The 15869-nt window shown below is 43.3% G+C and overlaps 1 protein-coding gene across 1 annotated transcript in view; it reads left to right on the forward strand.

The window, feature by feature from the left end:
- Positions 1 to 15869, forward strand: part of LOC108941277 (neurobeachin-like) — a 227076-nt gene that overhangs the window by 90368 nt on the left and 120839 nt on the right. The window contains exons 9-13 of the mRNA XM_029255523.1: positions 5590 to 5787; positions 5981 to 6114; positions 7004 to 7112; positions 9207 to 9359; positions 10651 to 10819. Of these exons, the coding sequence (XP_029111356.1) occupies positions 5590 to 5787; positions 5981 to 6114; positions 7004 to 7112; positions 9207 to 9359; positions 10651 to 10819 (763 nt within the window). The remainder of the gene's footprint in view (positions 1 to 5589; positions 5788 to 5980; positions 6115 to 7003; positions 7113 to 9206; positions 9360 to 10650; positions 10820 to 15869) is intronic.

The raw sequence follows: 15869 nt of genomic DNA on the forward strand, positions 1-15869 counted from the left end.
AAAGCAACCAACCACTGGATTTGACCTAGTTTGGAAGTAAGGCTCACAAATTAGTGTCACCGATCAGATAAGAACTTGTGAATTATTCATTGTGTGTGTTTTTTTTTTTTAAAATTATGAATCATCTTGGATTGCCAGCAATAATGACTAGGAGATGAAAAATAATTAATAATATACTCTGTTGCTGACCTTACATTTCCTGTGAAAAAAGCCTCGCATTGATGGTAATGACCTAATTGAAGTTTGTATCTGGACTGAAGGTTAGGCTGTGTGCAGCGTTGTGCGTCAAGTGGAGGATTATATGAGGGAATCGTGCAGTCCACAGGGAGAGCTGTACAATCGCACTGCAGCCAGTGAGAATTGGTGGGCGGAGGACTGTGAAATGCAGAAACGCTCTCTGATGGCAAGCGTGTAGGCTAGTGTCTGACGGAATGTCTGTGGAGAGCACAAGGGCTTATGGGTAGCCTGTCGAGATGTAGAGGTGGGGAAAAAAGTGGTGGCGACAGGTAGCGCAACGGCAACGGAGAATGTGCTGTGACCTGAAGGTTGCCTGTTCGCATCCTGGGAGGGGCTCATGTACGGTCCTCATGAGCAAGGTAGCACCTCTGATGTAAAGTGTGTTTTGGCAGCATTTCGCGTCGTAGCTTCAGAACGGGACTTAGTCAGATTCCTGCAGGAGCTGCTTTGCTGAATGTCCTGTTGTACCAATAGGTAAATATTGTGCAATCTTAAGCTTCATAAGTGTACTGGGCAGAAGTGTAATATACTGACAGCAGCACTTATGCTGGGCCCTGGTTGCTGAGACACGCAACACTGTCTCAGCCGTTGTCATGGCGACCTTAAGATCTCAGTTCTTGCAGCTGGCTGCTTATGTTCGTTCGCCAAGAGGCGTTATCCGGGGTGACTTACGTGACTGTAAGGAAATGGCGTGAGGATGCAAACAAATGTTTGTGTGCCGCAGCCCAGCAACAAATTACCAACAAGCTGTCACTTGTACTGTGGAAGAAAGTACACTGTAAAGTACCATAGTACAGTTTTTCAGCACCGAGCCAGCGCCGGTCTGTCTCCTCATATCAGCACTTTCCATGTATGTGAAGGACCTCCTGTTATTATAAAGATCACAGCTCCAGCAACTGTGATGTTGGATGGTCCGTGGTGGTAGGAGATATTCCTGCATGTGCCCTGCGGACAGCAGTCTTCTGCAAACATCTTATGATGATGAAAGATACTCACTTCCAAGCCAGGTCCTTTGACTCTGTATTATACCTCTGAAGACTTGTGGTGGCTGGGTGCCCTGTGGAAACTCTAGTTCTCTGTGCACAGACATGTTCTTACAGCTCCACTTTCATAGACCTCAAAAATTACATGTTTTTTAATCTAGTCAAAAGGAAAAAAAATACGATCAGATGTTTCATTTAAACTTTTGAACTTCGTACTCCAACTGTCCGTACCCCGGTATTACCCAGAGCTTGTCGGACCCAACAAATCCCTCATATTAAACATGTTTTTGGTGTTAAAGCAACAGATGTAAGCCTTGCCGAGACATTCCCGGAATTTTGCTTGTCGCTCTTGAGCCAGTGACCAGACTCCGGTGGGGTTTTTAATTAAGCCCATGTGAGGCTGTACTTGTGCCTCTTGCGAGTTGAGTTAGACGCATGGGCAGCGGTGAACTTGCGGACAGCAGACTTCCCCAAGGTAAAGGTCTTTGTTAAGAAACCTGATGAATATAAATTACATTTGTGGTCCATTTAAAACAGGAAGAAAAAGGTGGGCAGAAGTTGAGATAAGGTGACCTGAAACACACACACATTGGCTGAGACCACTTGTCCAAAGTGGGTTCGCGATGAACCGGAGCCTAACCCGCCAACACAGGGTGTAAGGTTGGAGGGGGAGGCGACACACCCAGGACGGGACACCAGTCCATCACAAGGCACCCCAAGCGGGGCTCGAACCCCAGACCCACCAGAGAGCAGGACTCAGCCAAGCCTGCTGCACCACTACGCCCCCCCACCCAAATGTATGTTAGTTTAAAAAACAAAAAAAAACAAAAAAAGAATCTTGGGTATAATCAGAGTATCTTCACCCAATTCCTCCATTCCTCTACCTCAGTCCTCATACTCACTACCCCACACATAATTCTCGTCCATCCGTCCATTAGATGGCGTTCATTAACTGGTTGAATTGGCGAAGACTTGGCGCCTGCAAAGTTCAACCACTTGTCCAGCTGTAATCCTAACTACGGTGTGGTTCTGCCTCCTGCCAGATCCCGTTATGCAGTCTGAGGACACTTTGCATGTTTGTATGTGTAAATGTTATGTGCGCTACCTGATTATGGGGCCAGTGCAGGTTGGCGCAGTTTACATTTATTCATTACATTATTCATCTACAGTTATTCATTTAGCAGATGCTTTTTTTTCCAAAGCGACGTACATCTCAGAGAAAATACAATTTGTGCAGCATCTTAGGAGATCGAGAGGCATAGTTGCAGACACGTGATTCTTCGGTAAACCTAGTTTCTTTCTTTCCCCTTTATGCATCGATGTTCATAGCATGAGTAGGTGCATAAAACTCAGGATAGACAATTCCTGATCACCTTCCTACATCCATCCATCCATCCATCCATCCATCCATCTTCTGTCCCGCTTGTCCTAGGACAAGGACCTTCCTACAATTTTCTTTTTTTTATTTAAAAAGGTGCACATACATTTACATACAATACAAGAGTAGCAGCTGTGTAAAGGCTTATCTGGGGATGATCATAAAGTCACGGTACATGAGCATTTACACCATACGTGAGCTTGAGAGATCATGGGCGAAGTGAGTCCGGAAAAGGTGAGTTTTCAGACCCTTCTTGAATGTAGACAGAGTAGAGAGAGTTTCAGCAGTTCAGTTCGGAGCTGTCTCAGTGCGCCTTCTAGCTAATGAGGATCCAGCAGTGCCTTTGTTATGTACTTTTTCCCCGCTGACTTCCCTCTTTCCGTACAGCATGCAGGCATCCCCGCAATGATCGCACCCGTAGTGGACATCTTGGCATCCACCCTGATGTGTTGCACTGTGCAAGAAAGTACTTAAATTTCAACGAGGCGATACTTTATTGTCCCCAGGCCACGTATCTTTTTAACTTTTTTACTGAGCAGAAGGAAAATGTTATCAGATGACCAAGTTTCTCATAAAACTTACTGTGTTGATTTTTTTTTTTTTTTTTTTTTTTTTGTAGTCCGGCATCCTAGAGAGAGCTTATCAGGGCCGGCAACACCAACGTGTCTTGGAGTTTTTAGTGTTCAGATGACGCTGGCATCATCACGGTCTACTGCCCGGCATGACATCCTTGAACTTTTTACCAGCAGTTGATGAGATTTGTGTGCTGCGATACTTTATGAATTTTCCTCAGCTGTTTTCCTGGAAGCCCTTGTCGTTTGTGTTCAGTTACTTTGTTATTCTGTTCCAAATGGAAGGCTCATGTTGGTAAACTAGAAAAGTTAGACCGGGTGCTTTGGGAGCTCTGGAAAGAGATGGGACTCTCGGCTTCATAGACTGAAGCCAGAATCTGAGGCCCAAAGCCACCTGTTTTTCTGACTGTTCAGTTAACTTGGACAAATTTACGTCTATAGTGCTCAGCTGTCAGCCTCAGGGATAAAAAGGGCAGCATATTTACATTTATGCTACATTTACTCATTCAGTGTTAATTGTTCATACAATTTTTATCCATTTGTATAGTCGTGCAATGTTTTACTGGAGCAGTTCAGGGAGAGTACCTTGCTTAAGGGTGCTACAGCAGGAGGTGGGTTTGAATCATGGGAAATGTGGTGGTTCTAACCACTTTGCTATTTGCATCTGTGAATGGTTGTAGATTATTGTTTTTATTATTGTTGTAGATCAGTCTTGAAGAGGTACTACTGGCTGTTGCAGTCAAATTTAGGGTTCATTAGGAAGTTCTATATGAACCTTCTTGGTTTTGTAAGGTGGGGTTGTGAAATCATCAGTTTTCTATGGAGTCAGCAGATGTTTCTGCTTCTCACATGCTTTTTACACGTATTTATTTAGAAACAGACGCCTTGTCACAAATGTGAAGCATACCAAAACCATCTTACTGTGTGTGATTCAGAAGCATTGTGGGAAGAGCAGGTATTCCTCACGCAGAATGATCTCCTCGACGAATATCAGTCTGGATTCAAAGCTGGACATTCTACCGAGACAGCTCTCCTGGCAGTGTCAGATGCTCTCTAGTTGGCTAGAGCTGTCTCCCTCTCCTCGGTCCTCATCCTCCTCGACTTGTCTGCAACATTCCACACTGTGAACCACCAAATTCTACTCTCCTTTCTTGGACAGCTCAGCATCGAAGGAACTGCACTGAAATGGTTTGATTCCTGCCCATCAGACATTCTACCAAGTGGTCTGGAGGGGCTCCCGATCATCCCCTCAGCCTCTCTCAACTGGTGTCCCACAGGGCTCGGTACTGGGCCCCCGACTCTTCTCAGTCTATACCTTCTCCCTCAGCCCTGTCATCACCTCCCATAAGATCTCCTACCACTGCTACACTCATGATGCTCAGCTCTTCCTCTCCTTTCCGCCTGGAGCTACACACATTCCCTCAAGCATTTCTTCCTGCCTATCAGACTGTTGAATAGCAGATGAATCTTTAGTCAGCTACTCCTGCGATGTACATTGGTTCATATGGTGGAAAGTAACAAATTAACTGTACTTTAGAATCACATGTCTTAATCTAAGTCTATATCTGTTGATGCAATGCACTCATTGTATTTTTCTGTGAGATGTACTGTATGTCGTCGTAGAGAAATGCGACTGCTAAATGAATAAATATAAATGTATTTAAGTATTCTCTTTCTCCAGAGGCAGCAATGTGTGCTTCTGTACAGCTCAAAATCTTGTGCCTGACAGCTGTGTTTTATGCATGTTGGCCTCAAAGTCACCCCAGAGAGGATCAGACCAGAGAACATTGATGTGGCAGTGCAGAACACAGGATGACCTGTGTAGACACACTGAATGTAATTGCTTTTTTGGCAGTGAAAGAGGAATGAAAGTTTGATCTCTCTGGATCATCACTACTCATTTCACAAGAAGTTTCATCTATTGTTTGTTCCACGTACTTGACTTGATTTGCTTGTTAAAATTATTTCCGGTTAACTCTGATCTCCATCTTGTGCTCTTGAGCTTCTGTTGTCTGAAATTTTATATACTGAAAAGATGGTGTGCTGTTTTGCAAAAAAAAAATAGTTGTTTAAACACTTTTTTTTTTTTTTATTGCTGACAGAAAAAGATGAGCCGCTTTGTCATCATGAAGTATATTTGTGATGAATTTTTTTTTTTTTATATTTAAGTATTCATTGATTTCTCCATATGATCTTTGTTGTTTTTTTTTTACTTTCATATGTAGTGTCTCTTAGGAGTATGTTTTATGTTATGGTTTGCCATTTGTTTTACCTGTAACCTTTTGAACGCGCTCTGAGTCTGCCTTCAGGATAGAGTGCAATATAAGAATAAATGGTATTGTATGAGATTCCTCGCCACTTTTTTTTTTTTTTTTTGATCCTATCTCAATCTCTTGCCCTTTTTGTGCAACTTCTCCAGAGCACCTTCAAGTTCAAATCTGAAAGCGACCTCCATCTTGCTGAGCACCACAAGCAGGTTCTGTATGACGGCAAGCTGGCGAGCAGCATCTCCTTCACCTACAATGCAAAGGCCACTGATGCTCAGCTCTGCTTGGAGTCCTCACCGAAAGAGAACCCCTCCATTTTTGTGCACTCACCTCATGCCCTCATGCTGCAGGTCAGTGTCATCAGATGACCTCCAGGCACAATGCTTGACACAAAAGGCAGGACCAAGTAACGAGATTGTCCTCATTATGCTGGATGTTGTATATGAGGCTTTGTTTAGCCAGTGACTGGCAGTGAGATGCTATCCTCAGGGTTCTGTCTCTGGGTGAATCATGAGCAGAAGTTTCCTGTCACTCATCTCACAGGACGTGAAGGCTATCGTCACGCACTCCATCCACAGTGCCATCCACTCCATTGGTGGTATCCAAGTCCTCTTCCCGCTGTTCGCACAACTCGACTATCGCCAGCAGAATGACAGCCAGGTGGAGACAGCTGTGTGGTGAGTGGATTTTGTCGCTGCAAAAATGTAATTTGTTTTGTAAAAAAAAAAACTTTGATGAAAAAACTTTTTTTCATCCACATTGTGCAGTTCAGTTCTCAGTGTGTTCCTTTATCTTTTCTTTTTCTGTTGAAATGTACAGTATAGATGTTCAGACAAATACTGTGCAGTTCAGCCAGCCTTTTATCGGTGAAACATCGAACTTCTCAGACTTTAGAGACTGTTTCAGTGTGTCTCTAGAAGCTGGTGCAAAAGAGTGTTTAATTATGGCAACTGGGAAAGGGTTCAAGGCCTCTGTGGGTTCTTCCACAGTTTAAGCCTCATCTGGAGAGGAGGAGGAAGAAGGCATGAAGCTCTCTGAAATGTGTTGCACAGCTTTTTTTTTTTTTTTGATATTGTTTTCACAATGTTAAGCAGGAGATTTGGGCAAACTGGATTATGTTTCCCAGGGGTCTGAAATACATGTTGATCGGGCCATTTTTCTTGTTCACTGTATGTCTTCACAACTTTGGAAAGTGCTTAATTTTTCCATGTTTTTGGCAATACTGCGCTTTTGTATTTCTACTTTTTCGCCTTAATTGCCTAATTTACTCATTCCACTTGGGATGACAAGCAGCAGAGCTGGAGACGAGTAGTAAATGCTTTTAACCTGTCGTATTAGTGGTGAGTTCACTCATCAGTCATCTTTATGTACAGCGATTTTACATGAGGCACGGTCACAAATTCATTTACGCAGCCTGATACGTAGTGAGTCGACTGTCTTCTGTGGTACAAAACGACTTTCTCCCTGGTGTTTCAGCTTGGAACGCGGTGTTACCAGTACTCGCCTACTGCCACCGGGGATTGACTTCGGAGTGCGTGTGGAAATTAATTTTGGTTTGTTTTGCAGCGCCACACTCCTTGCTTTCCTAGTTGAGCTGCTGAAGAGCTCTGTGGCCATGCAGGAGCAGATGCTGGGTGGGAAGGGCTTTCTGGTGATCGGCTACCTCCTGGAGAAGGTACCTGGCTCAGCTCCTTTATGATTTTTGCATATCATCCCTTCAGCCTTGTGTTCTGAATGATTCGGTCCAAAAGGCACTGCCCAAGCTCATTAAAAAAAAAACTTTTTAACTTTTTTTAAGCCAAAGCAATGAAAAAAAAACATTTGTCTCGACATTGAATTTTCTTCAAGGCGTTCAAACTGAAACTTTTATGGCAATTGTTCAAATTGCTACAAAATGTTTTCCTTCCTATTTCTCCAGAAAATTATTTCATATAAAAAATGTTGGCATTATTTCCACGTTAAAACCGTTAGCTATGGCTTACTCTGCCTTGCATTGGTCATCAAAGAAATAAGAGGAAAGGCAGAGGGGGAAAAAGCAGTTTTCATGATGAACTAGACAGGAACCAGACCTTGCATGTGCACTTAACACTTCTCTCTGGTGCTCAAGGTCTGTTGACCAAGGATGTGTTTCGCTTCAGCACTTGGAACTGCTGCTGCTGCTTCTTCACTCTTTAACACTGAGTCTAAAGGCCTCGCTCCATGTCGAACCTGTCCCTCTTTGTCACCTCATGATCAGAGTTATGATGTGCTATTTATCAGGGGATTGATGAGATGATGAAATCAGTTTACTTTGTGGTTTCTAACATACTGCAAGGGCCCATCCTATATACCATGTTGGCTTACCTATTTGTAGTTATAGAAATTGTGGCCAAAAGGTCATCAGCCCCAAGCAGGCTCTCCCTTTATAAGCTACAGTGCTGTGAAAAAGTATGTGCACCCCTCCTGATTTCTTCTGTTTTTGTGTATATCTCATAATAAATAGTTTTAGATCTTCAAACGAAATACAACATAAAACAAAGGCAACCTGAGTAAACACAGAATACAGTTTTGAATTTTTATTTTTTTAGGCCTGTCACCCATGTGAAAAACTGATTGCCCCCTTAAGCTTAAAATCTGGTTGTGCCACCTTTAGCAGCAATAAGTGCGCTCAAAAGCTTCCAATAAGTGGAGATCAGTCTTTCACAGCACTGCGGTGGAATTTTGGCCCACTCTGTTTTCCAGAACTACTTTTAGTTCAGCCACATTGGAGGGTTTTTGAGCATGAACTGCCCGTTTAAGGTCCTGCCGCAGCATCTCAGTTGGGTTCCAGTCGGGGCTTTGACTAGGCCACTCCAAAACTTTAATTTTGCTTTTTTTTGAGCCATTCAGAGGTGGACTTACTCCTATTCTTTGAATCATTGTCTTGCTGCGTTATCCAGTTATGCTCGACTTTCAACTTAGGGACTGAAGACCAGACATTCTCCTTTAGGATGTTCTGGTAGAGAGCACAATTAATATTTCTCTCGATTTTTGCAAGTTGCCCAGGCCCTGAAGCAGCAAAGCATCCCCACACCATCACACTGCTGCCACCATGCTTGACCATAGGTATGATGTTCTTTTTGTGGAAATCAGTGTTTGGTTTACGCCAGATGTAACGGGACCCCTGTCTTCCAAACAGTTTCACTTTCGACTCATCAGAACAGTCCACAGAACATTCTCCCAAAAGCTTTGAGGATCATCAAGGTCTGTTTTGGCCAAATTCAGATGAGCCTTAATGTTCTTCTGGGTTAACAGTGGTTTTCGCCTCGCCACTCTTCCATGGATGCCATTTTTGCCCAGAGTCTTTCTGATAGTGGAGTCATGAACAGTGACCTTTACTGATGCAAGAGAGGCCTGTAATTCCTTCGATGTTGTCCTTGGCTCTTTTGTGACTTCCTGGATGAGTCATCATTGTGCTCTTAGTGGAATTTTGGAAGGTCGGCCACTTCTGGGAAGGGCCGCTCCTGTGCCGTTTTTTTCTCCATTTGGAGATAATGGCTCTCACTGTGGTTCTTTGGAGTCCCAGAGCCTTTGAAATAGCTTTGTAACCCTTCCCAGACTGATGTATTTCAATCACTTTCTTCCTCACCATTTCTGGAATATCTTTCAACTTTGGCATAGTGTGTTACTGGGTAATTTAGTATGAGACACAAACAAAAATAGAAGAAATCAGGATGGGGGATCATACTTTTTCACAGCACTGTACATACCAAGTTCTTCTTATGGATTAACTGATATCCTCTGTCCCTAGTCATCAAGGATACACATAACCCAGGCAGTCCTGGAGCAGTTCCTCTCCTTTGCCAAATATTTGGATGGCCTGACCCATGGAGCACCCCTGCTCAAACAGCTGTGTGACCACATCTTGTTCAATGCAGCCATCTGGATTCACACACCAACCAAGGTGAGTTTACCAAGGCTTCACAAATTTCAAATGTGCTCTACATTTAAATTTACTCATTTAGCTGGTGCTTCTCTGTAAAGTGACTTACAGCATTCAGGTACTTACATAATATATTAATACAGTACACCTATTTGTACAGCTGGGTAATTTTACTGGAATAATGTAGGGTAAGCACCTTGCTCAAGGGTACTACAGCCACAGGGGGGAATCAAACCTGAAACTTTTGGGTCCAAAGGCAGCAGCTCTAACCACTATGCTACCAGCTGTCATGTCTCTAGGAACACATGTGGCACAGCAGACATGTGCCAGTGTATCCCACTTTTTTCCAAATGACACTGATCAAGGTCATAGAGCTATTATTTAAACTGCAGTGATTCACTGTCCATGGATATTTTGGTGATTTTGTGTTGGGGCATCAATTTCCTGTCTCCAGCTCCATTCAAATTGCGCAGTAACAGAAGCTGCTGAAGGTGCCTTTGTAGAATGATATTCTTTAGGTTCACTTGGTTATTAAAAGCTTCAATAGCTTGGGCCAGACTTGGTGAGACAACATAACTCCAATCTCTGCAAAGGCCCATTGGAAGAGCAGTTTCTCACAGCGAATTAATGGGTATTCACTAGCTCACTTGAAAAATTTCCTCAGCATTCTTCCTCAGTGCATGTCACCGTATTAGTTTAAGCGCAGAGAAGTTTTCTTAAATTTTGGCCCACTTCATAACAACCTGTGAAAGGAAGATGAGGCGTATCAGCGGAGATGGGTTTGCACAGAGCACACGCTGGCCGCTTTGGAAGTGGGACACTTCATGAATAATTAAAGAGGGTGCTAAAATAAATGAGGAAAGTCTCGAGTTGAGCGTGACATCTCTTAGAAAGTGATAGTGACGTGAGAGACAAGTAATAAAGACGATCGCTGCATTGGTAATGTAAGAATTGGGGATATGCTGCACGTTCCATAATGAGTTTGTCCAGAAATGAGTGGGTCCTCCTGGATTTTTCCAATAATGTAGTAGTTAAGGGCCTTGTAACTGAAAGTTTCCATTTCAAATGCCAAAGTAGGTTCTGCTTTACTACCCTTGACCATGTTTCTTACCCTGAATTGCTTCAAAATATCCAGCTGCAAAATCTGGCGAGTTGTACGGTTGGGGGAAAGCATCAGCTGAATAATGGAATGAATGATAATGACAATTAGTGATAATTGAGTGTTTTGGATCCATATGGGACAAAGATTTTGCTGTTCAGAAGCATTTCCGTTTACCAAATTTTGTTGCTGAAATGTGTAAAATCCCTCTAGGTCCAGCTGTCGCTGTACACCTACCTCTCAGCGGAGTTCATCGGTACAGCTACTATTTACAGCACCATCCGGCGTGTGGGCACCGTGCTGCAGCTTATGCACACCCTCAAGTACTACTACTGGGCCATAAATCCACAGGAGAGCAGCGGCATCACTCCTAAAGGCCTGGGTGAGTGCGTGCATCGGTCAGGCTGGGGCAGACGTTGCGGTGAAACATAATCTCAGAGACGTATGCTGTGTCTCATATAACCGGTCATATATAACAGAGAATCATGTGGTCATAGAATTTAAAAAGAGCCCACACTGGCATGGTGTGGCACTGTTGCATGGCTAGTTTTAAATATAGTAGAAATTTAGAATGGGGGGTGCTACGGCGCAGTGGGTTTGGCCGGGTCCTGCTCTCTGGTGGGTCTGGGGTTCGAGTCCTGCTTGGGGTGCCTTGCGGCGGACTGGCGTCCCGCCCTGGGTGCATCTCTCCCGGCCCTGCAAGGAGAGAGATACACCAAGCATTGCCGGGTTAGGCTCTGGCTCACCGCGACTCCACTCAGGACAAGCGGTTTCAGACTGTGTGTGTGTGAGAAATTAGAGCTTAGTTGGCTGCATTTAAGAAAGCAGACTGTACTAGGTAAACTATTGTTCCTGAAAGGTTATGCTCCCTTGGTCCTTCCCCTTTGCTTTTTGTGTGTTTCGGTCTTTGCAGCTCTGTGTCTCAGCTGCCGCAGAGCTAGAGGGTTGAAAGAGGAGAGCTGGAGTGCTGAGATAGGGGCAAAATGGGTTAAAAAGGGGCAAAAAGTGCCTTCCTTCTCTCACTACATGCTTGGCAAGGCATTGTAAACTGTAGGAGTGGGATATCTCTGATGAATTGCCCTTTTATCCAATCATTGCCTTTGTACACACTGCTAATGATTTCTCATAATCAAAATTTCATAGCATGTAAACACTGGTCATTAATTACCTGAAAATGCTTTTTTTCTCATGTGTTTGAGAGCAGAGTTTCTCTATAAAACGGTTTGTCTTTCGTGAGAAACAGGGTGTGAAGGCTTTGGAGCTGTTGTTGCAGCCACGGTCTGTGCGCAATGGTTTATTCGTATTTATTATTATTGATCATACATTTCTAGTTATTTACACTTTTATATAGCTTTTAGATAAAATTATGCAGATGATCAATTTGAATGCTTAGAGTAAACAATTCCTTCACAGTTTGAAACATGCCAATGTGCACTGGCTGCAGCCTGGTCCATGCATGCGAAGACCTTACCAGTGAGGCAGCTATGGGCAGTGTCCATGAGGCTGGACGATAACTGTCCCTTGGGCTCACCCCCCCTCACGTTCAAAAAAGTTTCAAAGTACCTGAAATAACACACACACACTGAAACCGCTTGTCCCAAATGGGGTCGCGGCAAGTCAGGGCCTAACCCGGCAACACAGGGGATAGGGGACACACCCAGGACGGGACGCCAGTCCATTGCAAGGCACCCCAAGCGGGACTCGAACCCTAGACCCACCAGAGAACAAGGATAGGCCAAACCCGTTGCGCCACCGCACCCCCGCCTGAACTGACATTCACATGTAATAGAAGTGTTTAAATGGTAACCTGGCCCCTTGTGTCTTTTGTCCATTCATTTCATTTCAGTTCCTTTCCCAAGGATTTTTTTTAATTGTGTTGTTAATTGCTGACAGCCTCATGAAATATGAGCTGAGGTACAGAGAACCTGGGTGCTTAGGGTAAAATTGCCCTCCTTTCTGTGTGTGTGGAGAAGAAAAACTTTGTATTTATTAAAATGTGATGTCGGCACAGAGCAGGCCGATGCTCAGACTGCCTGTATTTGTATTTATGTGTTAATAAGCTGGTGTACTGTGTCTTTTCTCTGTACTCTCCTCACCCATCTCCTGATGCACTGCAGGCAGGGTGAAAGATGAGGACTGTTTATTTATGAACTTGTGAATTAATGTGGTTTCTGAAATACAGTAGAAGTACTGGGAACCCTGATTTCATCTTGCAGCTGAGTCTGTCTTCATTGCACTGGGCTGTCCGACCTGTCATGGATCCTGTGAGGGTGGTTGAGGGGGGCCTCAGGAAGGGCAATAACATGGGAAATAGTTGTATTTATACAGTATGTGGATGAGGAGTGTGAGATATGGGCAGCTAATAGCATAGCGGTTAGAGCTCCTGCCTTTGAACCTAAAGGTTGCAGGTTCGAATCCCCCCTCCAGCTGTAGTACCCTTGAATCTTACCATGAATTGCTCCACTAAAATCACCCAACTGTATAAATGGGTGAATAATTGTAAGTTGCTTTAGAGGAGAGCATTAGCTGAATGAATAAATGTGTGGTGGAGTCCTCATACAAGTAGATACCTAATGTGTCAAGACATGCTCTTTCCCTTGAAACCCTTCCAGCCAGCAACCTTACTTGTAAAGATGTAGTGCTGACTGTTTTCAATCATTTTTCAGTATACATTATGTAGGATACATAGTGTATGCATGGGGGTTTAGAACACTCATCTGAACCTATGACCCTCGTAGGGTTAGATTTATGTTTAAAACATAAACACTTACAAAGGAATTCATACTCAGACATGCTTTTGATACAGTGACAGTGGTGACCAACATGAGCTTCTATCTCCACTGTGGTAGTATCTCCCCTGACAAAATATTCACTTTTTCTCTTTACATCACGAGACATGGTTGCTTGTTGTGGATAATTTAGGGGGAAAGGTGTTTGATACAAAGAGGTATTTTGGGCTGATCAAGAAGAAATGTTCTTCAATCCCCACTTCTCGTGTTAAACTGGGTATAATGTCTGCTTTCTTTTTCCATGTATTATTCTGTTACTTCGTGATTCATTGGAATGGCTGTGATCCCTAATACCGTTTCTCATTAATACGATTCCTTACTTCCGGTTTTTACAAGATAGTCTTCCAGAGAATATACTGTGATCAGTGAATGGTTAAATTTAACTTATTCTTTTATTTTGGCACTTTTTGCCAGAAAGAAAAGTACATTTTTTGTTGCCCGTGTCTGAGCTTGTTTTCTCTTATGTGAAAGTTTGTACTTTGGGGCTCCGGAGGGTATTTCTCACGGCACGGCTAGTTTATCCTCAGGGATTTTTGTTGGTAAGAGTACAAATCCAACTATTGCACGTGCTCTAGAATTTTTCTGCTCTTTTTTCCTATGGGTTAATTTAGGAGAACTTGACCTAATTCGCTTCTACATGAATTATTTGGGGGTACTTCTGTGGATTTATAATGTATTTTTCTCTCTCTCTTCTGCTCTCTGGTTCAGGATGTTAGGTATAGGAAGAATGATGTGTTATTTATAAGTCTCTTGCTCATATGGGGGGTAGCTGATGGTGTAGTGATTAGAGATGTTATCTTTGGATCCAAAGGTTGCTGGTTTGAATCCTCCCTGCTACAGTAGTACCCTGCAGTACCCTTGAGCAAGATACTTACCCTGAATTGCTCCAGAAAAAGAAACCCAGCTTTATGAATGAGTAAATTGCATAGGAAGATTAACACTTAAAGTTGCTTTGAAGAAAAGCATCAACTAAATGAATTAAATGTAAATGTGTACTACAGGAGGGAATGAAGAGTAAACCAATACTCAGGTTAAGATTTCTTAACAACTGCACTACTCAGTGACTTGAGTCTTTGGCATAGATATACTGTAGGGTATATTGTTTAAAGCACAGGGTGCTTGGTTAAGGAAGGAACTTTATATATATTATAGAGCTAAGAATAGCTTTTTTTAAAGGGCATATGATTTAGGGATCAGCGTAGAGAGTGTTCAGGCAGGAAAGGAAGTTCCAAGATGTTGGAAACACTCCTTTCATATTCTGCTCCATGTTGACATCCTTTCATCATGGAATTCCTGCAGATTTCTCAGCTACACATTCATACTGCGAATCTCCCATTCTGCCACAACCCAGAGGTGTCCTATTGGATTCAGATCCGGTGATCGGGAAGGTCACTGAAGAACAGTGAACTTATTGTGATGTTCATGAAACCATTTTGAGATGACTTTTGCTTTGTGCATTATCATGCTGAAAGTAGTCGTAAGAAGGTGCGTAAATTGTAGCCATAAAGGGATGCACATGGTCAACAACAATACTCAGATAGACTGAGGCATTAAAGCAATGATTTATTGGTATTAACAGTCCTGAAGTGTGCCAGGAAAACATTCCCCACACCATTATACCACCACCACCAGCCTGAACTGTTGATATAGAGCAGGTTGGGTCCATGGACTCATGTTGTTCACGCCAAATTCTGATCCGACCATTGTGTGCCTCAGCAGAAGTCGAGGTTCATCAGAACAGGCTACGTTTTTCTGGTCTTCAACTGTTCAGTTTTGGTGGTGAGCCTGTGCCCACTGCAGCCTCAGCTTTCTGTTCTTGGCTGACAGGAGTGGAACCTGGTGTGGTCTTCTGCTGTTGTAGCCCATCTGCCTCAAGTTTCGACGTGTCGTGCATTCTGAGATTCTTTTCTGCTCGCTACAGGTGTAAAGAAGGGTTATCCGAGTTACCGTAGCCTTTCTGTCAGCTCCAACCAGTCTGGTCATTCTCTTTTGACCTCTCTCTTCAACAAGGCGTTTCTGTCCGCAGAACTGCCGCTCAGTGGATGTTTTGTTTTACATTTACATTTATTCATTTATCAGACACTTTTGCCCAAAGCGACGTACATCTCAGCAAAAGTACAATTTATGCATTAATTTTTCACACCATTCTGAGTAAACTCTAGAGAAAATCTCAGGAGATCAGCAGTTATAGAAATACTCAAACCAGCCCATCTGGCACAATCAATCATGCCACGGTCAAAATCAGTGTTACGTTTTCCCCCCAATTCCGGTTTGATGTAAACATTAACTCAAGCTCCTGACTTGTATCTACGTGATTTTATGCATTGCGCTGTTGCCACATGATTGGCTGATTTAGATAGTTGCATGAATAAGCAGGTCTACAAGTGTTTGGTGAGTCTACTTAGATTATAGAGGTTAGTATACGGGTGGCATGGTGGTGCAGAACATAGTATGGATGTCTCACGATGGCCTTGCTTGTATAAATCAAGGTAGGCGTTTCTGTGGTTGTTGGATTATTTTTTTTCTACAGTGTTACTGTTATGACTTCGTAGCTGGTGTTGACCGGTCACAGCATCATGGCTGCAAGTTTGAATCTCTGGATTCCTCTTGCGTTCCAGAGATATGCTGAACCGGTGGCTTTAT

Source organism: Scleropages formosus, chromosome 10, assembly GCF_900964775.1.
Source record: "Scleropages formosus chromosome 10, fSclFor1.1, whole genome shotgun sequence".
Lineage (NCBI taxonomy): Eukaryota > Metazoa > Chordata > Actinopteri > Osteoglossiformes > Osteoglossidae > Scleropages > Scleropages formosus.